This window comes from Mirounga angustirostris, unplaced genomic scaffold (assembly GCF_029215605.1).
Source record: "Mirounga angustirostris isolate CCGP_5_RB_7025 unplaced genomic scaffold, mMirAng1.0.hap1 SCAF_9, whole genome shotgun sequence".
Classification (NCBI taxonomy): domain Eukaryota; kingdom Metazoa; phylum Chordata; class Mammalia; order Carnivora; family Phocidae; genus Mirounga; species Mirounga angustirostris.
Window position 1 is genome coordinate 116,742,861 of NW_026991717.1, and position 24,457 is coordinate 116,767,317.

The 24,457-nt window shown below is 38.6% G+C and overlaps 1 protein-coding gene across 4 annotated transcripts in view; it reads left to right on the forward strand.

Annotated features, from left to right (window-relative positions):
- The window catches only part of PTGR2 (prostaglandin reductase 2), a 28,266-nt gene that overhangs the window by 128 nt on the left and 3,681 nt on the right, over positions 1-24,457 (forward strand). The window contains exons 1-8 of one of the 4 annotated variants that reach the window (XM_045901194.3): positions 12-252; positions 5,734-5,817; positions 7,491-7,609; positions 16,044-16,235; positions 19,290-19,460; positions 20,514-20,723; positions 21,630-21,751; positions 22,811-22,898. In XM_045901194.3, the coding sequence (XP_045757150.1) occupies positions 5,781-5,817; positions 7,491-7,609; positions 16,044-16,235; positions 19,290-19,460; positions 20,514-20,723; positions 21,630-21,751; positions 22,811-22,898 (939 nt within the window). In that variant the 5' untranslated portion in view covers positions 12-252; positions 5,734-5,780. Of the gene's footprint in view, positions 1-11; positions 253-5,733; positions 5,818-7,490; positions 7,610-16,043; positions 16,236-19,289; positions 19,461-20,513; positions 20,724-21,629; positions 21,752-22,810; positions 22,899-24,457 lie in introns of those variants that run through there. The other 3 variants (XM_045901193.3, XM_064571335.1, XM_045901195.2) reach the window with 3 other exon arrangements.

A 24,457-nucleotide genomic window follows, 5' to 3' on the forward strand; every position in this document is an offset into this window, starting at 1 on the left:
GTGAGTGCCGGGAGAGGGGCGGCCCCACAGCTGCTGGCCGGGGAACCCTGGGCTGGCTCGCGCCTTCCGGGTGTGGGAGGATCGAGGAGCCAGGGTGGCCTCCATTTTTTTTCCGGAGCTGCGGCGACGCGGGCGTCATTGCCTAGGTCACTAGGCTAGGGAATGCTCCAGAACAACAGAGGCAGATTTTTTTTTTTTTTACTTAACTGTTGGGAGTAAGCAACCTCGAGTTTGGACGTAATTGTGTTTAAGGTGCGTCTGGGACGTTCATTTAACACATTTTATTGAGCCCCCTACCATGTGCCATACAGAGTGAACATAAATCGTGGACACAAATTCCGCTTACAGTCAGGGAAGCCAGTTTGAAATTTGGGCTGTAGGCGCAGATTTTTATTAATTTCCGTGTGAATGGTTGGTAGTGGGAGCCAGAGAGGAAGGGGAGGTCAGTATGGGAAAGGGGAAGAGCCAGGCAGGAATCCCCAGATATTAGACTTGGGCAGGAGGAGGAAACCAGAACACTCAAAAGGAGAGGGAGCGACCAGCGAGCCAGAAAGAGTGGAGGAAATCCCAGAGATTTCCGCCTTTTATAACAAGGCCGTGTCAGCACAGCCGTTTATGGCAGGATAATTGAACGAGATCAGGATAGGGAAGTGTTTTGTTGAAAAAGATATTAAGAAGCTCATGTTATGGAAGTGGGATGTATTGTGTTTGATTGAGTGTGGGTTCCAGTGTCGGTCATTACCAGTTGTGCAAACATGGGCAAGTTATTCGACCGCTCTGTTTACTCCCTTTCCTTGTCTAGAAAATGGGCATAAATGACAGTACCATCTTCATAGAGTTGTTGGGTGGAGGGGTTAAGCGAAACAATGATTATAAAAACTTTTGCCCAGTTCTGGCACTTAGTAGCATTTCGGAAGACTGGCTGAGAGAAGAGCCTTTCTTAAGATCCCACGTGATTAGAACCCAGCCAAGTACTCTGTCTCCTTAGTTCAGTGCCCTTTTCCTAATACTAGGCTACAAGGTAGACGCTCAAATAACACTCTTTATGACCAGCACAGGAGTGAAATTTTCTTTTCTTAAAGATTTTATTTATTTATTTGATAGCGTGCACAAGCAGGGGGAGCAGCAGAGGGAGAGAAGAAGCAGACTCCCCGCTGAGCAGGGAAGCCTGATGCGGGGGCGGGAGTGAATTTTTCAGTTGATTCTTGATCTGGTGTTATTTTGGTATATTACTTAACATAATTGGAAATCCACTTAATATCAGACCAAACAAACATGGTGTGCTTAATGTCAGTCAATAAAGAGTTGAGTGTCCCCTCCCCCCTCCTCTACTAGAGATGAATGTCACACCACCACTACGTCCTCCTTTCAGCTCTAGAACTAGGTGTGTCATATTTTAAGATTTTAATTTTGTTACTAAATCAAGTTCTTTATGTTTTATTTTTATTTATTATTATTTTTTTAAAGATTTTATTTATTTGAGAGCGAGGATGAGAGACAGCATGAGAGGGAGGAGGGTTAGAGGGAGAAGCAGGCCCCCCACTGAGCAGGGAGCCTGATGCGGGACTCGATCCCGGGACTCCAGGATCCTGACCTGAGCTGAAGGGCAGTCGCTTAACCAACTGAGCCACCCAGGCGCCCAAGTTCTTTATGTTTTAAATGTGTTGTTTGTGGTCCTATCAAGGGATATTGTGCAATTATCCTATCTTAGTTAATTTTCGTATTTGACAGGTGAAAACTTTCTAATTTAATACAGAAGAAGAGAAATTTGATAGTGTACTTTTAATTTGATAAACAGCATTTGGACAAATCTACAGTGTGCATATTTTAGAGAAAGCATACATTGAAAGTAATCAGGGAAGAGGGCAAATATGAAACTTCACTTGGGAAGACTCCTTTGAAAATTATGGTGCTGTTAATAACCACTTTGGGGCAGTTACCTTTGGATCCAGCATCAAATTGGAAAAATTTGCTTTTTAATTCTTCCATAATTTACACATAAGGTGATTCAATAGAAAATTTCCTTTTAAAAATATGTTTAGGGGCACCTGGGTGGCTCAGTCGGTTAAGCATCTGCCTTCAGCTCAGGTCATGATCCCAGGGTCCTGGGATCGAGCCCCACATTGGGCTCCCTGCTCGGCAGGGGGCCTGCTTCTCCCTCTCCCACTCTCCCTGCTTGTGTTCCCTCTCGCTGTCTCTCTCTCTGTCAAATTAAAAATATATATATATGTTTAGCCCCACAAAATATTTTGGACTTCTTAATGTGATGAAATAGGATGCACACAGCATCACCTTTAAAGATTCTTGCCTAAAAAACTGAACCTGCATCTAATCAAATCTCTAGGTCTAACTACTAGTCAGGGATGGTGGGAGGTATGGATGGGGAAAATAAAAGAATGAGGTAAATGACACCATGAGGAAGCAATCAAAGGACATTCTATAGACAAAGGAATTAAGCAACAAATGTTTCTTCAACAATCGATGGCATGAAATAAAAAAGGAGAGGAGACTCAAAAGGTAGTATGTGAACCTTGAATCCTGATTCTAAAGAACCAATTGTGAAAAGACATGTTTGAGGGTTGCTGGAGGGGAGGGAGTTGGGGGGATGGGGTAACTGGGTGATAGACATTAAGGAGAGCACGTGATGTAATGGGCACCGGGTGTTACATAACACTGATGAATCACTGACTTCTACCTCTGAAACCAATAATACATTATATGTTAGTTAATTGAATTTAAATTAAAAAAAGGGAAAATTAAATAAATTGCCTACAGTTGGCAAAAAAAAGACATATTTGAGACAATCAGGGAATTTGAATATGTACTAGGTATTAGATAATGTTAAGGAATTACCTATATTAACAGTTCTATCAGGTTAATGGTATAGTGTTTATTTATTTTTAAGATTTTATTTATTTTTTGACAGACACAGCGAGAGAGGGAACACTAGCAGGGCGAGTGGGAGAGGGAGAACAGGCTTCCCGCGGAGCGGGGAGCCCGATGATGTAGGGCTCAAGCCCAGGACCCCAGACCCTGGGATCATGACCTGAGCCGAAGGCAGACGCTTAACAACTGAGCCACCCAGGCGCCCCTAGTATTTGTTTTTAAAATAATCTGTTACCAGAGATCCAAACCGAGGGATTTTTGGCAGTAGGATGATGTCTGGGATTGTTTTAAGGGGAAACAGGGAAGTGCAGTCTTTTAGCAGAGCAACATTGTGCATGAAAGAGAGAAAGGATATTGAGGGCAGCTAGCCATTAATGTCACAACCAGTGAGGTTATAAATACATATATTATAAAAAGAAAGTGTTCTTCCTTCTGTCTTACTGAATGTTGCTAACATCATTTAGTTCTTAATTGGGAGTAGAATTCCCTTCCTCTAGGAAAGAGTACCTGTAGGAGGGTTGGACATCATTATATGGCTCTATATCTAAAAACCCTGTTTGTGGGAGATTGTGGGACAATAGTGCAAAGAGGGAGGCATGCGAGATCTGGTATGAGAAGATTTATATTCCAGTCCCAACTCCTCTGCTTACCTGCCGTGTGATCTTGGGTACAAACTGTATCTCTGCTTTCCCTGTAAAATGAGAATAGTAATATATTTACCTATATAACTTTGTTTTAAAGAATAAGTAATGGAATCTTTGTGAAAATTCTGTATAAATTATCTCCGTATAAATACTGGTAAGCAAGATTTGAGAAATACCCTGTGATGATTATTTAACTTTTTTTTTGGAGTATATATGCATATCAGGTTTATTTAGGATACTTAGGTACTTTATAGGATACAGAGAAAAATGAGGAAATTGAAATATCCTGCAAACTGAGAAACTGGATTAGGAGTAGAGTTATGCATAAACAAAATTACCCAGTGATACAAGGCAAGGGATTATTAAATGTCAAATGGATTTACAGATGGTTGTCACATGTCTAAGTGTGCTGCTGTGTAAAATCTTTTACAATATAAAATTAGAAATGATGTTAAGAGCTAAATATGTTGCAATTGTTATAAAAAATAAGTGGTTGATAAAATTGTTTTCCTTCGGGCTTCTCAATGTTAGTACTAGAGATGATAAAATACCTAAGGAGAGAAGACAGAAGTGGTAAGTAAGTATATTAATTTTAAGAAAGATAATGTTTGCTTAGCATTTTAGAAGTCAAACAACTTAAACATACAGGATGGAAATTTTTTTTTTTTAAGATTTTTATTTATTTGACAGAGACACAGCGAGAGAGGGAACACAAGCAAGGGGGAGTGGGAGAGGGAGAAGCAGGCTTCCCGCCGAGCAGGGAGCCCTATGCGGGGCTCGATCCCAGGACCCCGGGATCATGACCCGAGCCGAAGGCAGATGCTTAACGACTGAGCCACCCAGGCGCCCCCAGGATGGAAATTTTTATGTAGTAGTTAAGAGATTGGCTCTGGAATGTCAGGCAGCTTGGGTTTGAATTTTAGCTCCACCACCTTAGGAAAGTGCTTAAACCCTTTAAGGCTCAGTTTCCTCCTCTGTAAAATGGGGATAATACTACTACTTATTAGGATTGTTAGGAGATTAAAAGAGTATATATATTTGGGGATCAGGATCGGTCAGGACTAGTAGGATCAGTCAGTAGAGCATGTGACTTTTTTTTTTTTTTTTAAAGATTTTTATTTATTTATTTGACAGAGAGAGAGATAGCAAGAGCAGGAACACAAGCAGGGGGAGTGGGAGAGGGAGAAGCAGGCCTTCCGCCGAGCAGGGAGCCCCATGTGGGACTCGATCCCAGGACCCGGGGATCATGACCTGAGCCGAAGGCAGACGCTTAACGACTGAGCCACCCAGGCGCCCCAAGCATGTGACTCTTGATCTCAGGATTGTAAGGTCGAGCCCCACGTTGGGTGTGGAGATTACTTAAAATCTTTGAAAAAAGAATATATACATGAAATATTAAATGAATATATGTGTGTGTGTGTATATATTTCATGGCACTCCCAGTAGTGCTTGGCACATAGTAACACTCCCTAAGATCAGGGCTGTTTCCCCCAAGTCAGATAGTGCCAGCACTGGAACTTCATTTTGTTTCTTTCATTAGCTCAAATTGAAAATCCAGAATAAACTGATCCTTTACTTTCTTATTGTGCCATTCTGTATTACAGAATTTCCTATGATGTGAGGATTTAAAAATGCTTTTAATGTTTTCCTTGTTTTTTTTTTTAGTAATTTCTACACCCAACATGGGGCTCAAACTCAGAATCCCGAGGTCAAGAGTCACATGCTCTTCCAACTGAGCCAGCCAAGCATCTCTGATGTTTTACTTCTATTATAAACAAAACTGTTAATTTCCATTTTGATAAATGAATAAAATATTTTTTGAAAATTTGGTTACATCTCAAGCAGCTAGTATTTTTATTTTGCTACTAGATTAACTGTTTGACTCTGGAGGAATAAATCATGTTTTCTTTTAATCAAGCCACAGTGGGAGGCTTACTCATGATGGTATAAAATGAATGTGCTTGAATTATGAGGCCAAAAACATTTTGTCTTAGTCTTTTGAACTTGTTCCTATTAGCCAAAAATTCTAACTAGATTTAGTCTTTCTTTACATATTTGCAGAGGCAAACTCTGACAGCAGACTGTATCTTTTCTGGATCCTAAATTTGATTTGTCTTCTCCTTGTTCAAAAACACAAATGTGCTTTTTTTTTAATTGCTGAATATTTTAAAACTCTGTGATTTAAAAACTTTTCTGTTTATAGGAGTTATTTTATACAGAAATCTTGTGAGACCCCTGTGCAGCAAGGTGATGATTGTACAAAGAGTGGTATTGAATTCCCGACCTGGTATGTATTTGTCTGTGATGAATGAACAGCTGTGGTCTTTGATAATTATTGTTATTTTTAAAGATTTATTTATGAGACAGCAGAGGGAGGGGCAGAAGGAAAGGGGGAAGGAGAGAATCTCAAGTAGACTCCCTGCTGAGCACGGAGCCCAAGGTCGGTGGATCCCATTACTCTGAGATCATGACCTGAGCAGAAATTAGTAGTGGGACACTGAACTAACTGAGCCACCAGGCACCCCAGTCTTTGATAATTATTAATGAAAATGAAGGAACAAAAAGTAATAGTCAATGTGGTAAATTAAGTTAGGAAGATATTAACCGTAGTAGAGATACTAGAAGAAACTCTTTAAGCAGTGTAATATCAGTTTTTAAAGTGGTTACTTATTTATCAAGGCTGTTTGTTGAAGAAGAAAAGGTATTTTGGAATTATTATATTTAAAAGGTTATACTACAAATATATATAGCTTTTGTTTTTTCTTTGTAGTATGTATCACTGATTCTTAAAATTTGCCTTTCTGTTTTATGTGAAAAGCACTGACCTATGTCTGTGCTGACATCTAACCTGAATCATAGGAACTTAGGTGTGGAAATAACCTGGGAGGTTTGGGTGCGTGCTGCTTTGGTTTTACTGTTTACTTAGTGTGTGGCCTGGGGAAATCACTTACCTTGTCTGTTTTTCCTCCCCGCCCTCACTTACCTTTTCTGACTTCAGTTTTAGTAAAGTGAGCTGTTAGATTAAAATGTTTATATTCTGTTGCCACCTTAGACATTGGATGATTTAATCAATAGGAAGTTTGCTTATATTAAACATAACTGAGTAAGAATACACTTTTAGTGATGGCATATTCTGCTTACAGATTTTTCTTTCAATATTTCAAATTTTCTAGTTTTCAAGGCTTTTTAATTTATTTTAAAATAGGCTTCACACCAGTGTGGGGCTTGAACCTACAACCTTGAGATCAAGAGTTGCATGCTCCACCAACTGAGCCAGCCAGGTGCCCCAAGACTTTACTTTTTTAAAAAATTGCATTCATTTAAGTTTCCATTTCTTCTTAAAATGAGGAAGGAAAGTTAACTATTTGTTTTGGCTGATGTGGTGTTTCTGCTACCTTGTAAATTTTGGATTTTCATAATTTAAAGTGGCTGTGAGTTTTCACGTTTTGAAATCCTATAATTTTAAAACAGATGAGGTGATTTATCTGTAATCATCTTTAAAAAGAAATTTTGAGGTTGTTAGCAATATTCCACAGGAACTTCTTGGGGAAAATCAAGAGCAATTGAAACTATTTGAAGAATTTATTTATTTATTTATTTATTTTTAAAAGATTTTATTTATTTATTTGACAGAGAGAGACACAGCGAGAGAGGGAACACAAGCAGGGGGAGTGGGAGAGGGAGAAGCAGGCTCCCGGCAGAGCAGGGAGCCTGATGTGGGACTCGATCCCAGGACCCTGGGATCATGACCTGAGCCGAAGGCAGTCGCCCAACCGACTGAGGCACCCAGGCGCCCTATTTGAAGAATTTATACTGTATTACAGAGAAATTACAAAACAATATAGATTTATTCATGTCTGTATTAAAGGGGAGTTATCTGAATCCTAGAGTTACCCTCTAAAGAATAATAAATACATAGGAAAGTTACTTTTTGATTTTATATTTTCCTTAATATTTTAGGAAAAAATGGTAATCCAGTGGCAGAAAATTTCCGAGTAGAAGAAGTAAATTTATCAGATAATATCAATGAAGGACAAGTACAAGTGAGAACTCTTTATCTTTCTGTGGATCCATACATGGTAAGAATCAGGATTTTGTGACTTGGTGAAAATTAATTTTATTTTCATATTTTGTATGTTGCATCTCAATTTTATTGTGCAATCCTTATGATTAATAAATATTTGAGCAATTATATCTTGATACCTGGGAATTACAGGTTGCCTTTGTTTTTAAATTCACTAGTGTTATGAAGGAATGTTATAGAAGAATGTTTTCATAATAGTAGTACATGTGGTTAATCAGGTTCTTTCAAATGTCCAGATCACTTCCCAGTGGTAAATAAAGCTTAAAGATAGTAAATTAGGATTGGACATTCTCTCAGATTGATCTAGTTTACAAGGCAGGCTGTGTATAAGACCTTTATTCTAGTTGGTCTCTCTTTAAAGACCTATTTATGTATTTTAGAGAGAGCGGTGGGGAGGGGCAGAGGGAGAGAGAAACTGAAGCAGACTCTACACTGAGCCCGACACGGGGCTCAGTCTCATGACCCTGAGATCACGATCTGAGCCAAAACCAAGAGTCGGAAGCTTAACCAACTGCACCATCCAGGCACCCCACTAGTTGGTCTCTTTTTGAAGGAACAGACTCACTTTTAGAGAAAGGAGATTTATTGAAAAATACTGTTTAGGACTGCTGCTGAGAAGCCCTCAGGCACATGGACTTAGACTATACCGAGATAGTTTTTGCTTCTCCTTTTCCTGTACAAATGCTTTTTATTTCATCTTCTTGCCTGATTAGAACCTCCAGTACAATGTTACATAGAAGAGGTGAGAGTGGACATCTTTATTTTGTTCCTAGATCTTAGGGAGAAAGCATTCAGTCTTTTACCATTAAGTATGATGTGGGATTTGGTAGATACCCTTTATCAGGTTAAGGAGATTTCCTCCTATTCCTGATTTGGTTCCTGGTTTGTTGAATGTTTTATCATAAAGGGATGTTTTTTGTTTTTGCTTTTATTGTGATAAGATATATATAACAAAATATGCCATTTTAACAATTTTCAAGTGTATAATTCAGTGGCATTAAGAACGTTCACAATGTTGTGCAGCCATTACCACTTTCCATTTCCAGAACTTTTTCATCATCCAAAACAGAAATTCTGTGTCCATTAAATAATAAAGTCCTCCTTACTCCCTCCCCTCAGAAGTTTTAGATTTTGTCATATGCATTTTCTGCTTCTGTTGAGATGATCATGTGGTTTTGCTTTTTAATCTATTGATATGGTTTATTATATTAATTTTTAGATGTTAAATCAGTCTTGCATTCTTGGAATAAATGACACTTGTTCCTGGTGTATAATTCCTTGATATGTTGTTGGATTTATTTTTTTTTTTTAAGATTTTATTTATTTTTTGAGAGAGACAGGGATAGTGAGAGACAGCACAGGCGGGGAGAAGAGGGAGAAGCAGGCCCCCCGCTGAGCAGGGAGCCCGATGCAGGGCTCGATCCCAAGACCCTTGGATCATGACCAGAGCCAAAGGCGGACGTTTAACCAACTGAGCCACCCAGGCACCCATAAGATTTTTTTTTTAAGATTTATTTACTTATTTATTTGAGAGAGAGGGAGAGTGTGTGTGTGTGCATGCACAAACGGAAGGAGGAGCAGAGGGAGAGGGACAAGCAGACTCTACTCTGAGTGCGAAGCCCAATGTGGGGCTCGATGTGGGTGACTGAGCCACCTAGGTGCCCCAGTATGTTGTTGGAAGTTTGCTACTATTTTGTTGAGTTTTTTTGTATCCATTTAAGGTTATGAGACTATATTCATGGTCTATTGTTTTCTTGTGATGTGTTTGCCTGACTTTTGTATCAGGGTACGATGGGCCTCAGAATGGGTTGGGAAATGTTCCCTCCTGTTCTGTTTTTGGAAGAGTTTGTGAAGAATTGGTATTCTTGAATAGATTGGTAGAATTCATCAATGAAGCTATCTGGCCTGGGTTTTCTTTTTGGAGAGTTTTAAAATTACTAGTTCAATATCTTTGTTTTAGGTCTACTAAGATTTTCTGTTTCTTCTTGAGTCAGCTTCTGGGTATTTGTCCATTTCATCTAAGTTGTGTAATTTATTAGCATACAGTTCTTAGTATTTCCTTATAATCCTTTTTTATTTCTGAAAGATAGGTAATAATACCCTTTCTTTCATTCCTGATTTTAGTAATTTAAGTCTTGTCTATTTTTTCTTGGTCAGTTTAGCTAAAACTTTGTCAGTTTTGTTAATTTTTCAAAGGACCAACTTTTGGTTTTGTTGATTTTCTGTATTGTTTTCCTATTGTCCATTTCATTAATTTCTGTTCGTTGTACTAATTTTACAGCTTCCTGTGAGTATTTATGTAAAATAAAAAGTTAAAAGAAAATCAGGATAGCTTAGGGGCGCCTGGGTGGCTCAGTTGGTTAAACCACTGCCTTCAGCTCAGGTCATGATTCCAGAGTCCTGGGATCGAGCCCCGCATCGGGCTCCCTGCTCATGCAGGAAGCCTGCTTCTCCCTCTGCCTGCCGCTCCCCCTGCTTGTGCTCTTTCTCTCTCTCTTGCTATCTCTCTCTCTGTGTCAAATAAATAAATCTTTAAAAAAAAAAAAGAAAATCAGGATAGCTTATTCAATAAACTGTGTTGGATCAGTTGACTGTATACTTTTGGGAAAAAATTACATTCTTAGCTCAATCCTTCACTAGAATAAATTCCAAGAGATAATAAAAAAATTAAAGAAAAAAATGAAACTATAAAAAATTTTAGGGGGCACCTGGGTGGCTCAGTTGTTAAGCATCTGACTCTTGATTTCGGGTCATGATCTCAGGTCATGCATTGGCTCTGCACTGGATGTGGGGCCTGCTTAAGATTCTCTCAGAGGGTGGGGGGATGGGTTAGCCGGGTGATGGGTATTAAGGAGGGCATGTATTGCTTGGAGCACTGGGTGTTATTCACAAACAATGAATCATGGAACACTACATCAAAACTAATGATGTAATGTATGGTGACTAACATGAAAAAAAAGAAGATTCTCTCTCCCTATATATGTCTGGGTAAACAATTGAATGGTGTTGGGGAATGAAAGACTTTGTAAGAATGAGAGCAAACCCAGCTAATACGAAAAAACATGATTGATAAATATAACTACTTAAAAAAAACACTATTTTGTGAGACACAATAAAATAGCATGTACAAAATCAAAAGATAAATGGCAAACTTAGAAAAGTTTGCAGTATAAATAAGAAAAAAGATGATATGAACGACATTCAGAAAGCTCCTATACATTAGTCTGTGAAAAGTAGAAAGTTGGCCAAAGAAACAAATAAGCAATTTATAATCTCTTTCTGTATTACTGTTTCTGTACTGTCTGCTTGCCTCCTCCTTTTGGCTTTTAAAGTGCCGTTGTAAGGGATAAAGAAAATCCTGAAGAAAAGTGCCGTTTTCTGCCAGGAGAGTTGTAGCTTTGGGAAGGCTCCTTTTCCCTCTGATCCAGGAGTGCAGTTCAGCCTCTTTGAGTGACACCAGTCACACTCGATTATGCTAACAGTGGAAAGCAAATTGATTCTTCCCTGGGCTAGGAAGAAATTTTTCTTTATGGGCTAGGGAAATGAGGTGGTGATTGGTCTAGAACATTCTAAATAGACAAATGTTCAAGTTGATACAGAGGGGTAAATTAGGTCACTGATTTCCCACAGACCTAAAGATGCTCCACCTTTCAATGGCAGCTAAGACAAGCTCAGTCAAGCTATGGGCCTCAACACTCTCAACACACTCAACACTGTGCTAAGCAAATCACATGAGGAGAATAATTACCACAAATTCAAGAGAAAAATGACAGTGCACTATTTAGTATTTAGAGTCAATTCTTGATGATGACTGGTTTGGATTTCTTAAGACTTCACCTCTCAGCGTATAAGACATAGCTCAGGGCACAAAGGATTACCCATGTCCTGATGAACAAAATGTAAAGCATGTCATTTAAGCCCAGGATAATAAGTACAAAGTAAATTAAGAGAATAAAATTTACCAAAATAAAGCCAAGGTTCAAGGTTAGAAGGGTTTTAAAAATCAGAGCAGTCAAAAAGGAACAGTTGAAAACAAGCAGAAAGGATGTGTTTTACACAGTATTCTTTAAGTTGGAACAAACTTCCTATTCAGCAGAATTCCCTCTGAGAGTCTTACAGTGAGAGAGATTTATGACCCAAAGATTTTAGGAGAGATGATGAAACAACTAAGATTATGACATGAATTGAATTCATGACCTCCACTTCTAAATACCCTCAACCTCAAAACAACAAAAACAGAAAACCTCTTTTTCCTCTAGGGAAGTATATAGCTCCTCCATCCACTCATTTCATGCTACAAAGCACTGAGTTTTTCTTGAGAATTTTGTCTCTTTGTTCTCTGTAGTCATTCTGTCAGTCAACCTCAGGTCCTGCAGATCCTACTTCTAAGTACATCTCAATTCAGTACACTTCCCCATAAATTCCAAGGACATCTACCTAGTCTGAATGACCATTGTTTCCTCTCCCAATGGGGTATCCTTGCGTACACTCTTTGCCCCCTTAGATGGTCTTCCACACTGCAGCCAGAAAGATATTTTTACAAAGCAACTAATCATGTCACCTTTATCTTTAATGGCTTTCCTTTAGTCTTGAGATAAAGACTAACGTTCTGGACATGGTCTAAGATGCTACATAGTCTGTTGCAAATGACAAGATTTCGGGTTTTTTGATGGCTGCATAATATTCCATTGTGTGTGTGTGTGTATGTATGTGTGTGTATATATATATGTATGTGTGTGTATATATATATACACACAGCACATCGTGGATGGAACTAGAGGGTATTATGCTAAGTGAAATAAGTCAATCAGAGAAAGACATGTATCATGATCTCACTGATATGAGGAATTCTTAATCTCAGGAAACAAACTGAGGGTTGCTGGAGTGGTGGGGGTGGGAGGGGTGGGGTGGCTGGGTGATAGACATTGGGGAGGGTATGTGCTATGGTGAGCGCTGTGAATTGTGTAAGACTGATGAATCACAGACATGTACCTCTGAAACAAATAATACATTATATGTTAAAAAAAAAAAAAGATAGGGGTGCCTGGTTGGCTCAGTTGGTTAAGTGGCTGCCTTCGGCTCAGGTCGTGATCCCAGGATCCTGGGATCGAGCCCCGCATCGGGCTCCTTGCTCTGCGGGAAGCCTGCTTCTCCCTCTCCCACTCCCCCTGCTTGTGTTCCCTCTCTTGCTCTGTCTCTCTCTGTCAAATGAATAAATAAAATCTTAAAAAAAAAAAAAAAGATACTAGGAAGGGAAAAATGAAGGGGGGGATATTGGAGGGGGAGACGAACCATGAGAGACTATGGACTCTGAGAAACAAACTGAGGGTTCTAGAGGGGAGGGGGGTGGGGGGATGGGTTAGCCTGGTGATAGGTATTAAAGAGGGCACGTATTGAATGGAGCACTGGGTGTTATACGCAAACAGTGAATTGTGGAACACTACATCAAAAACTAATGATGTAATGTATGGTGATTAACATAATAAAATAAAATTAAAAAAATAAAATAGCCTAATGAAATGTTAGGTCAGTTGTTAACAAGATCTACCATAACACTGTACTCATAGAATAAATAAATACTTGCTGATGAAAAAAAAAAAGATGCTACATAGTCTGGTCCCTGTTTGCCTGCCCAGCCTTACCATACCCTACTTTACTTCTTCCTCTTGTACCCTGGCCACACTGGGCCTCTTATTATGTGTAACACACCAGTGGCCCTTTTTGCTCAAGCCTTATATTAGCCCTGTTTTTCCTTTTCTGTATTTTTTAATGCTTTCATATTTTAGGGGTCTTCCTAATCCTGGAGAGACTGCCCCTACCAGCATATTTTTAGAGATAACAAACATCTTGCCTGGAACATACCAACCACCTCCTTCATCTAATTCTCACACACCAACCCAATATTTTCTGTGCCCCAAATCACCAAAGGGCCAGGTGCCAGACAACTAGGGACCACTCCTATAAGCCAGAGCCCACGGAAATTATTCAAACTGTCTAATCCTAAACTTACTCAAGTTTGCCTACCCTGTCTTGCCCATTTCTTCCCCCTGAAACCACAGTAAAGACTCTGGGCCAGGGGCGCCTGGGTGGCTCAGTCGTTAAGCATCTGCCTTCGGCTCAGGTCATGATCCCGGGGTCCTGAGATCGAGCCCCGCATTGGGCTCTCTGCTCAGCGGGAAGCCTGCTTCTCCCTCTCCACTCCCCCTGCTTGTGTTCCCTCTCTTGCTGTGTCTCTCTCTGTCAAATAAATAAATAAAATCTTTAAAAAAAAAAAAAAGACTCTGGGCCATGCTCTCCTGTTGCTGCTTTTTCTTCCTGACTAACTCTGGTGCTTCCCTGTGTTACCACACAGGGCTCCTCCTCTTGGGAATTGTAAGTAATAAACTCTTCCTTCAAGGCAGTTGTCTCCGTGTCTGTTGTTTTACTATACCTGACTAAAAATCCTGAGTACGAATTAAAACAGGCCTTCATACATGCTGTCCCTCTGTCTTCCTCCCACGCCTCTCCCATTACGTGGCCAACTCCTGTTATTCCCTCAAAGCCTGCATTAAAAGGATTTGCTTTGGTAAATTACCTTGATTCCTCAGACTAGTCCTCTCTCTGTTAAATTTTCTCAAAACAGTACCTTGATCTATAGCATTTATCCCAGTTGTAATGAAGAATTATCTGTGTAGTTACTAGATGTCTGTCTTCCCTAATAAAGAGTAAACTTACGGAGACAGAGGTCTTATTTATCACTATATTTCCAGTCACTAGCATGGTGTTTATTAAGTATTGAAGGAGGAAAGAAAATAATTTTGGTTGCTTTTACTAGACATTGTTCTTAAAAAAATAATATATCCAAATTCATAACTAATTTTATTTTATTTATTTTTTTTTCAAATTTCCAAATCCATTTATTAGTTCTTATTCTTACTGTGCTGACAGCTGGCATCATTACTTCCTGCCCTTATTAAGCAAGATCATAATTTTAATCACCATGTGTACACAGTATTTTACATGGTTGTATTTAATGTATATATACTACTTTGATATTTAAGTGACTTTATGTACATACTTTCATATGAAAAACCAGTCCAAATATCATTATTTTGGTGGTTATATAATATTCTATTGTGTTGACATCATTTGCTCACCCATGGAGAATTACTTGTTCCTGTTTTTCTGTTAGACCAGAGTCAGGTCCTAGTAGAGCATGTGACTACTCTTGATGTCACGGTTGTTAGTTCGAGCCCCACACTGGGTGTAGAGATTACTTTAAAAAATAAAAATAAATTACCTTAAAAAAGAAGAGAAAGAGGGTCAGGTCCTTGGTCTGGCAGTATTCAGTGGCTGTTACTCTTGCTCTCTAAGAATACTTGGGAGGGGCACACTAGCAGAAGTGTATTGTCATAGAAGCTTCTGCCTCAATTCCCTGTTTGGTCCTTTTCCCTGGTGAAAACTATACCACATGGGGCCCCTTAATCAAGTAGCCTTCTATCTTTTCTATCTCCTGGACCACACTGTGGGCCTCTACATCTTGGCCTTCATGAGTGGGCAAGAGTGAGCCACAGAGAAGAAGAAAGCCTGGATTGCTTCCCAGAGATATCTTTAGCTCTAGTCCTGTGGAAAGGTGTGGTGTCATTGTGATATTTTGTCTTCATAGAATAAAGAGAACATCCACCTAAGGTTAGGGGGTATGATGTAATGCTTGGCCTGAAATTGTGATGAACAACTGTGTAAAAATAGTTTCATTTCTTCTTGGGTTATTTTCATTGAGGAAGCAGAATCGCTAGGCCAATAGAAATGAGTAGTATTATGGTTTATATGTTGACAGTTTGTTTTCTATAAAAAATGGACAGTTTCGTAATAGCAACATGTAAGTGTAGGTAATTTGCCACAATCCATTGAAGCCATTGACACAGTATTTTGTATTATTTTTGCTAGTGTAATGTATTAGTACTTACATTTCTTTAATTGTTTAAAAATTTTAACAGCTTTATTGAAATATAATTCATCTATCATACAGTTTATACATTTAAAGTGTACAATTAAGGGGCGCCTGGCTGGCTCAGTCAGAAGAGCATGCGACTCTTGATCCTGGGGTCATGAGTTCAAGCCCCATGATGGGTGTAGAGATGACTAAAAATAAGTAGATAAATAAATAAACTTAAAAAAATAAAGTGTGCAATTCAGTGGTTTTTAGTCTGTTCACAAAGTTGTGGACCTTTCTAATTGTACTTCTTTACTAATTAGAGAGGGTATACATCTTTTTTTCAGGATAAAAAATAACTGAAAGGAAGATAGAATTTAAGATAAATATGATTTGTTTGACTAAGACTTTATTTAACATTACTGACTATATACCTTTCTTTTAGTCACCAGGTAAATTAATAAACTGGCCAGTATTATCAGGCAGAATTATTCTAATCAACATTTTTCTTTTTTAGCGTTGCAGAATGAATGAAGACACTGGTACTGATTATATAAGAGCTTGGCAGTTGTCTCAAGTGGTTGATGGTGGAGGTATTGGGATTGTAGAAGAAAGCAAACACATAAATTTTACCAAAGGCGATTTTGTGATTTCTTTATATTGGCCCTGGCAAACCAAGGTTATTCTGGATGGAAATAGCCTTGAAAAGGTGATGTATAATATACAATATCTGGATTCCCCCCTCCCCCATTAATTTTTACTTTGTGAATTTGGCATTCAGTTTGTTATCAGGGAAAAATAATAAAAGCATATATTTTCTTTTAGATAGCTTCCAAAATGTGGAAAACCTTTGTTTCTTTTGCACTGTGGGCCTAACTATATATGACAGCTCTTAAGATTATTAGTGGATGGGGCGCCTGGGTGGCTCAGTTGGTTAAGGGACTGCCTTCTTCGGCTCAGGTCATGATCCTGGAGTCCCTGGATCGAGTCCCGCATCGGGCTCCCTGCTCAGCAGGGAGTCTGCTTCTCCCTCTGACCCTCCCCCCTCTCATGTACTCGCTCTCTCTCATTCTCTCTCTCTCAAATAAATAAATAAAATCTTTTTTTTTTTAAAAAAGATTATTAGTGGATGGTGGTGTTTTCTGTGTTTATTTCTCAAATTTTGCATATATAAAATAAAACCTGAATTGTAAGCGTCAAAAAATATTTTATGCCAACAACCAGAAGGCCCCTTAGAGTTGTGTGCTTTAAAGTTTCTTGAGAAATTGCCATTTGACTTAAGAAATGCATTTGGTTTGTTCTTGAAATTACTTTTTCTATCAAAGTCCTGAGTTCAGTTTCTGCTACTACTTGAATCATGTGAAATTACCAATATTTGTCTGTTTTGACCTATAAAACCTGGCAGCTTCATGTAATTCAACCTAATATATGTCATCAGGGAAGTTACTTTATGCCTTTGACCCTTAGTTTCCTCATGTGCAAGATGAAAATAGTAGCTCTCTCACAAATAAGTGTGGAAATTAGATGCTATGAGAAATATGACTAAGATTTTCTTAAAAGTTTTATAAAATTTTAGTACTTTTTTAAAAGATTTTTTAATTTTTTTTTTTTTAAGATTTTATTTATTTATTTGACAGAGAGACACAGTGAGAGAGGGAACACAAGCAGGGGGAGTGGGAGAGGGAGAAGCAGGCTCCCCGCAGAGCAGGGAGCCCAATGTGGGACTCGATCCCAGGACCCTGGGATCATGACCTGAGCCGAAGGCAGTTGCTTAACCAACTGAGCCACCCAGGTGCCCAGATTTTTTAATTTTTAAAATTAATTTGAGAGAGGGAGAGCACGAGTGGGAGTGGGGGAGGGGCACAGGGGGAGAGAGAGGGAGAAGCAAGCTCCCCACTGAGTAGGGAGCCGCACATGGGGCTCAATCCCAGGACCCTGGGACCATGACCCAAGCTGAAGGTAGACGCTTAACCAACTGAGCCACCCAGGTGCCTTTAGTACTTTTTATTATTACAAGATGCAAATGATATGTGGCAGACGTTATACAATAATTTTCAACTTAATGGTACTAGTAAAATATATTTAACTAGAAATTTCTTAGCCAGGAAGTGAAAAAGAAATATGCAGCAGGTTCTGGTTTTCCCTGTCATTGTGCTATGGTGGGAAATGGAGCAGTTGGGGAGAGCTTAAAAGGCTTTAGGCACAGGTATTAGAAATGAGGAAGAGGAATTCAAAAGGGATGGAGAAAGGATATTTGCTAACACAAACATATCTTTCAATGTTTTTATATTGGCTTTACTAATAAATAACTATTACCTACATGAAATATTTCTGTGTGGACCTTTCTAAATATTGTTGACTTTAATATCTCAATTACCTTTATGTACATACTAGATTTAACTGATAGCTGTTTAAGACTGCTGAATACAAACTGCCATTTTATTTATGACAGTTTAAGTACAAATCAAATTAAGATGGTGAATCTTAATTACTTTTGGTGGTTTATTAAGTTTTTACCAAAATATTCAATTTCTTAAAAAATTATTATAAAATTTTTATGGTAGGGAGTCTTTCCATACCATTTCTCTTGATCCAATTCCTCCTAACTTTACAGATAAGAAAACAGACACAGAGAATGTAGAAGTATAATTAATTATTGATAGGGCCTGGTAAACATATAAACATCAATGCTAAATACTAAAAAGTTGAGAGAGCCCTCATTTTATTCTGTAATTAAACTAAAAGAAATGTATCACACTTTCCTTATATTTTTATGGTACACTTTAAGCATCAGTAGGGTTTGAGCTGATTTTTATATGGATAAATGTTTACTTTGGAATTGCTCAGAGATTTTAAAACCTTCCAACTCTGCCTAGTGTTTTCCCCTTAAATATTTCTTCTCTTTTTATGTACTTGGGGCATTGACAAGAAAGAATGGTTAGTGTGTTTTGTTTTTTTTTGTTTAGATTTTATTTATTTGACACAAAGAGAGAGAGAGTGAGCACACAAGCAGGGGCAGCAGCAGAGGGAGAGGGAGAAACAGGCATTCCGCTGAGCAGGGAGCCCAATGCAGGGCTCAGTCCCAGGATCCTGGGATCATGACCTGAGCCTAAGGCAGATGCTTAACCGACTGAGCCACCCAGGCACCCCTCATGTGGGAATTCTTTAAAGTTTTTGTTTGTTTTTTTACTATAAAGAGAAGTAATATTCATTTCTTTTTTACTTTGTACAAGTAAATTATAGAATTTTAGCAAGACTGAATGGCTCACTGTTCTAGAAACCATATTGGGTTGTTTATTAGTCTGCTTGGAATGCCATTAGAAAATACCATAGACTGGTGGCTTAAACCACAGAAATTTATTTTCTCACAGTTCTGGAGGCTAAAACTCTGAGATCTAGGTGCTGGAAAATTTGGTTTGTAGTGAAGGCTCTCTTTCTGGCTTGCAGTTGGCTGCCTTTTTGCTGTGTCCTCACAGAGCATTCAGCCTTTCGTTTGTGCACATGCAGAGAAAGAGCTCTGGTGTCTCTTCCTGTTCTCATCAGGAAACAAGTCCTGCTGGATTAGGGCCCCTTCCTTACGACTTTATTTAACCTTTATTATCTCCATAAAGACCCCTTCTCCAAATATAGTTACATTAAGGGATAGGTCATCAACATAAGAATTTGGGTGGGATACAACAGTCCATAACAGGTTGTTTCTACCTTGTTGACTTAAAACAGGAATTCCTAGTATTATTTTTTAAAGTTATATATTTTATTTTAGGTAGACCCACAACTTGTGGATGGGAACCTTTCATACTTTCTTGGAGCTATAGGTATGCCTGGTTTGACTTCCTTGATTGGGATACAGGAAAAAGGTCATATAACTGGTGGATCTAATCAGACAATGGTTGTTAGTGGAGCTGCTGGTGCTTGTGGATCCTTGGCCGGGCAGGTAAAATTTCTGAGAATTATTTGATTTTCTAAAAAAGTGGTCATAATCAAATTTCTGGATACATGTATATAATTTAAAATAGAAAATTGAACAAATTTATAATGTTGTTTTACACATTTCGGGTAGAAATGATGTTATTACGTGCTTAGACTCTCTTCATAACAACATGAAAAACATAGATTTCTGTATCTTGTTCTCTGTAATAAATAACAAAATAGATATGGTAAATGCTAGAGCATTGCTTTAATCAATATAAGGAAGAAGCTCATAGAGTACCTATCTGGAATTCATGACTTAAAAGGCAAACTCATATTTTTGAAAAGAATCTTCAACTAAGAGGGCACTTACTGGGTTCTAGAATTATAGTAAGGGTTATAATAGAATTTTATTTTATTTTATTTTATTTTTATTTATTTATTTATTTTTTAAAGATTTTATTTATTTGACAGAGAGAGATACAGCGAGAGAGGGAACACAAACGGGGAGTGGGAGAGGGAGAAGCAGGCTTCCCGCGGAGCAGGGAGCCCGATGTGGGGCTCGATTCCAGAACTCTGGGATCATGACCTGAGCTGAAGGCAGATGCTTAACAACTGAGCCACCCAGGCGCCCCTTATGATAGAATTTTAAAGTAAATTGTTTTATGAATAACAGCCTTTATAGTGTGAAAACCATTGAAACAAAACATTTTTTTTTCTTTTTTTTTGAAACAAAACATTTTATCATAGTGGTGATTTTTAGTTCCTCAGAGGCCTGAAAAATATTGAACTGCAAGACAGTGATATTTTGAGTCTGACTATTCCTTTTATGAAATCAGCTTTAAATTGTGTGATTTAAAAACTAAGTCTATGTTAGTCAGTCTTCATTTTTTTAGGAGTGACATTATATCTGGTCTCAATTCTTTTGGTTTCAAGTTAGTTTAAGCCAACAGCTCTGTAATCAAACCTAATTGTGATGAATACTCTCATATACTTGTAATATGTTGTATGCTTTCACATTTTTACACTTAAATGTGGCAACAGAAAATTGTTTAATTTTTAAAAATTTCCCCCCTAGATTGGCCATTTGATGGGCTGTTCCAGAGTGGTGGGAATTTGTGGAACACAGGAGAAGTGCCTCTTTCTGACCTCAGAACTAGGCTTTGATGCTGCAGTTAATTATAAAAAGGGGAATGTGGCAGAACAGCTCCGTGAATTATGCCCAGCTGGAGTGGATGTTTACTTTGACAATGTTGGTGGTGACATCAGTGATGCAGTGATAAGTCAGGTTGTGTGCCGATTTGTTTGTTATAAATTTGAATACTATGTTTTATTTGAAGTGCTATCTTTTTACTTGATACTGAGAAAAAAAACTGTAAAATTCTAGGGTTTATTGTGAGAAATAACGTAATGATCAGTATTGTAATTAGATGATACCGAAAAGCTTGCTGACACCTACTTCCATTTGCTTGCAGATTTGCACATGAGCATCAGTTTCAGTTCTTTGCTAGCAATATTATATTTTTTACCTGCAATTTATTTTTGTCAAAAATTACAGTTGTAGTGGTGCCTGGCTGGCTTGGTTGGTCAGGCATGGAACTCTTGATCTCAGGGTTGTGTGTTCTAGCCCCATGCTGGGTGTAGAGATTACTTAAAAATAAAATCTGTAAAAAAAAAAATTACAGTCGTATTGTTCAAATGGTGAAGTTTTGACCCTAATTCCCTATCAACTAACTCACAGCCATGGCCTCTGACTTCGGGTAGGGAAAGGATTTTCATAGATTACAGATATTTACATATTTTTATTGACAAGGTTATAAAATATGAATGTTAGCTATTAACACTGCATTGTCCTTTACTATATGTAAAATTATTCGCAGTTGAGGTTATTTAAATCCAAGAGAAGACTTTACGGCTACTACTGACGGTAGCAACAATGGCAACACCAGTGTAATTCTTTTGCACATTACCGAACTCTCACTTACCTCTATGTTCCTTTGGAGGGGACTTGTTTCCTAGTTAACTAAAACTCTTAAAAACATATAAGGTGTAAATCTGCAAAGCAAAATCAGTTAATCGGCACCAATTGATTAAATATAATAATCAAGGAGGCTTTCATTGAAGCCGCCATAAAATCAGTAAACATAGGTAAGGCATATATTTTGGGGTATAATAATCAATTTTCTCTGAACAGATGAATCAGAACAGCCATATCATCCTGTGTGGTCAAATTTCTCAGTACAACAAAGATGTGCCTTATCCTCCTCCACTACCCCCTGCTGTAGAAGCAATCCAAAAAGAAAGAAACATCACAAGGTATGGTCTACCCTTTTCCCCTTATTACCAGGTTCATGAGTTTAAAGATCATGGATGTATATAAAATGTATGTTCTTCATATATAATTTTTCTTTATCTTTAAAAAAGATTTATGTATTTCAGAGAGCGAGAGAGCACACTTGTACTCACACAGAGGGGAGGGGCAGAGAGAGAAGGGGGAGAGAAGCAGACTCCCCGATGAGCCGAGCGTGGAGCACACTGCTGGGCTTGATCTTATGACCCTGAGATGATGACCTGAGCCTCAGTCAGGAGTCAGACACTCAACCATCTGAGCCATCCAAGCGCCCCTATAATTTTCCCGTATTAAATAAAACTTGAAAATATACATTTTAAGCCAGTTCAGTATTTAGGTTTTTGTCAACTAGTGCCCTGGCAGAAAACTTTCTAAAGATGCATCTGTTCTATCAGTCTTTTGCAAGTCTTTTTTTCCCCAAGTGATAGAAACTCAACTCACATTGGCTTAAGTACAAAGGAAATTTATTGGCTCGTGTTTCTGAGAAGTCCGGTGTTAGTATTGACTTAGATTTGGCTGGATAAAAGGTTTGCGTAGTGGCATCGCTACTCAGTTTTTCTCTACCTCTGGGCCGTGCTTTCTTTTGGGTTGGCTCTGTTCCCTCGCAGGCTCTTTTGCAGCACAGCAAGAGGATGATTGTTATCTCTTGTCTTATACCAGGTTAGCAACCCAAGCAAAAAGAGAACAGCTCTCTCCTCTCGGTTTTGTTAAGTCCCAAAGCTGATACTTACTGGCTCAGACTGGCCTGGCTTTGGTCACAGATGGGTGAGGAAAGGATACTACCCACAAAGTTAAATCACAGTGCTAATTACCAAACAGAGTTCTGGATGCTGGCCAGACAAAACAATAGAAGTTCACTATACTTAAACCTGTAACTACACCTAAAACTGTATCTGACCAGACTCTGTGTGGTTAAGTCCTAATGTCTGAAAGATCAACAGATATTAGAGTTCTGGAATGATTTGGTTTTGGACTATTCCACCCTCCATAGTCTCTGATCATTATCCTTTTCTTCCCCACTACAGAGAAAGATTTCTGGTGTTGAACTATAAGGACAAATTTGAGTCTGGCATTCTACAGCTGAGTCAGTGGTTTAAAGAAGGGAAGCTAAAGGTAGAACTTTGCTTCTGTTGTTTATCAATATCATTTGTCTGCTACTTAATATACTTTTCTGTTATTTGAATTTATGATGGCAAACATAACTTCATAATAAAAATTCCTACAAAATTGTACTAAATATTGTAAATTAAGTTTACTCCCAGGTGAGTATAACCTCCTAATTGAGAAACTCTTTCCTGTTAGTACCTTTATCTAAGATTTCATTAACCTTTACTTTTCTTAGACTATATTACAAGGTAAATAGGTGTTTTTTTCCAAATTTTAATATTCATTACTTTAACAAATATTTATGGAATGCTACTATGTGTTAGAAACTGTGCTTCTCAAAAATCTTATAAGCACCTCCTTGTACCCCTAACCCTCTAGCACCATACATCTTTTGTTCCCTCCCTGATACTCTGATATATCTTGGTTGCTGGCTCAAGATCAAGTTATTAATCTGGGGTCTAGAGATCCTGACCTAGGATGTTCTTGAAACTTGCAAATGATAGGCAAAGTTATATGTGTATGTGCTTATGTTTACGTACTTTGTTTTTTGAAAAGAGATTGTATAGTTTGTGATATTACCAGTTGAAGATGAGACAGTGGGAAAAGAGGATTTTATTTTTTTATTTTTATATATATATATATTTTTTTTTAAGATTTTATTTTTATTTGAGAGAGAGAGAATGAGAGACAGAGAGCATGAGAGGGAGGAGGGTCAGAGGGAGAAGCAGACTCTCCACTGAGCAGGGAGCCCGATGCGGGGCTCGATCCCGGGACTCCAGGATCATGACCTGAGCCGAAGGCAGTCGCTTAACCGACTGAGCCACCCAGGCGCCCCTATTTTTATATTTTTAAAAGATTTATCTACCTGTTCTACAGAGAGAGAGAGAGAGACCGTTGTGAGCGGTGGGGAGGGGCAAGGAGAGAGGGAGAGAATCTCAAGTAGACTCGCCACAGAGCCCAGAGCCCAGAGCCCAGAGCCTAGAGCCTGATGCCAGACTCAGTCCCACGACCTGAGCTGAAATCAAGAGTCAGATGCTTGACTGACTGTCACCCAGGCGCCCCAAGAGGATTTTATTTTATTTTTTCTTAAAGTTTTTTTTTTTTTTTTTTTTTAAGATTTTATTTATTTATCTGAGAGAGAGAATGGGAGACAGAGAGCATGAGAGGGAGAAGCAGACTCCCCGCCGAGCAGGGAGCCCGATGCGGGACTCGATCTGGGGACTCCAGGATCATGACCTGAGCCGAAGGCAGTTGCTTAACCAACTGAGCCATCCAGGCGCCCCGAGGATTTTATTTTATTTTATTTTATTTTTATTTATTTATTTTTTTAAATATTTTATTTATTTTTCAACAGAGAGAGAGAGACAGCGAGAGAGGGAACACAATCGGGGGAGTGGGAGAGGGAGAAGCAGGCTTCCTGCTGAGCAGGGAGCCCGATGTGGGACTCGATCCCAGGACCCTGGGATCATGACCTGAGCCGAAGGCAGGCGCTTAACGACTGAACCACCCAGGCGCCCCCGAGGATTTTATTTTTAAAAATCATTTCATAGGAAACTTTTCTGTGC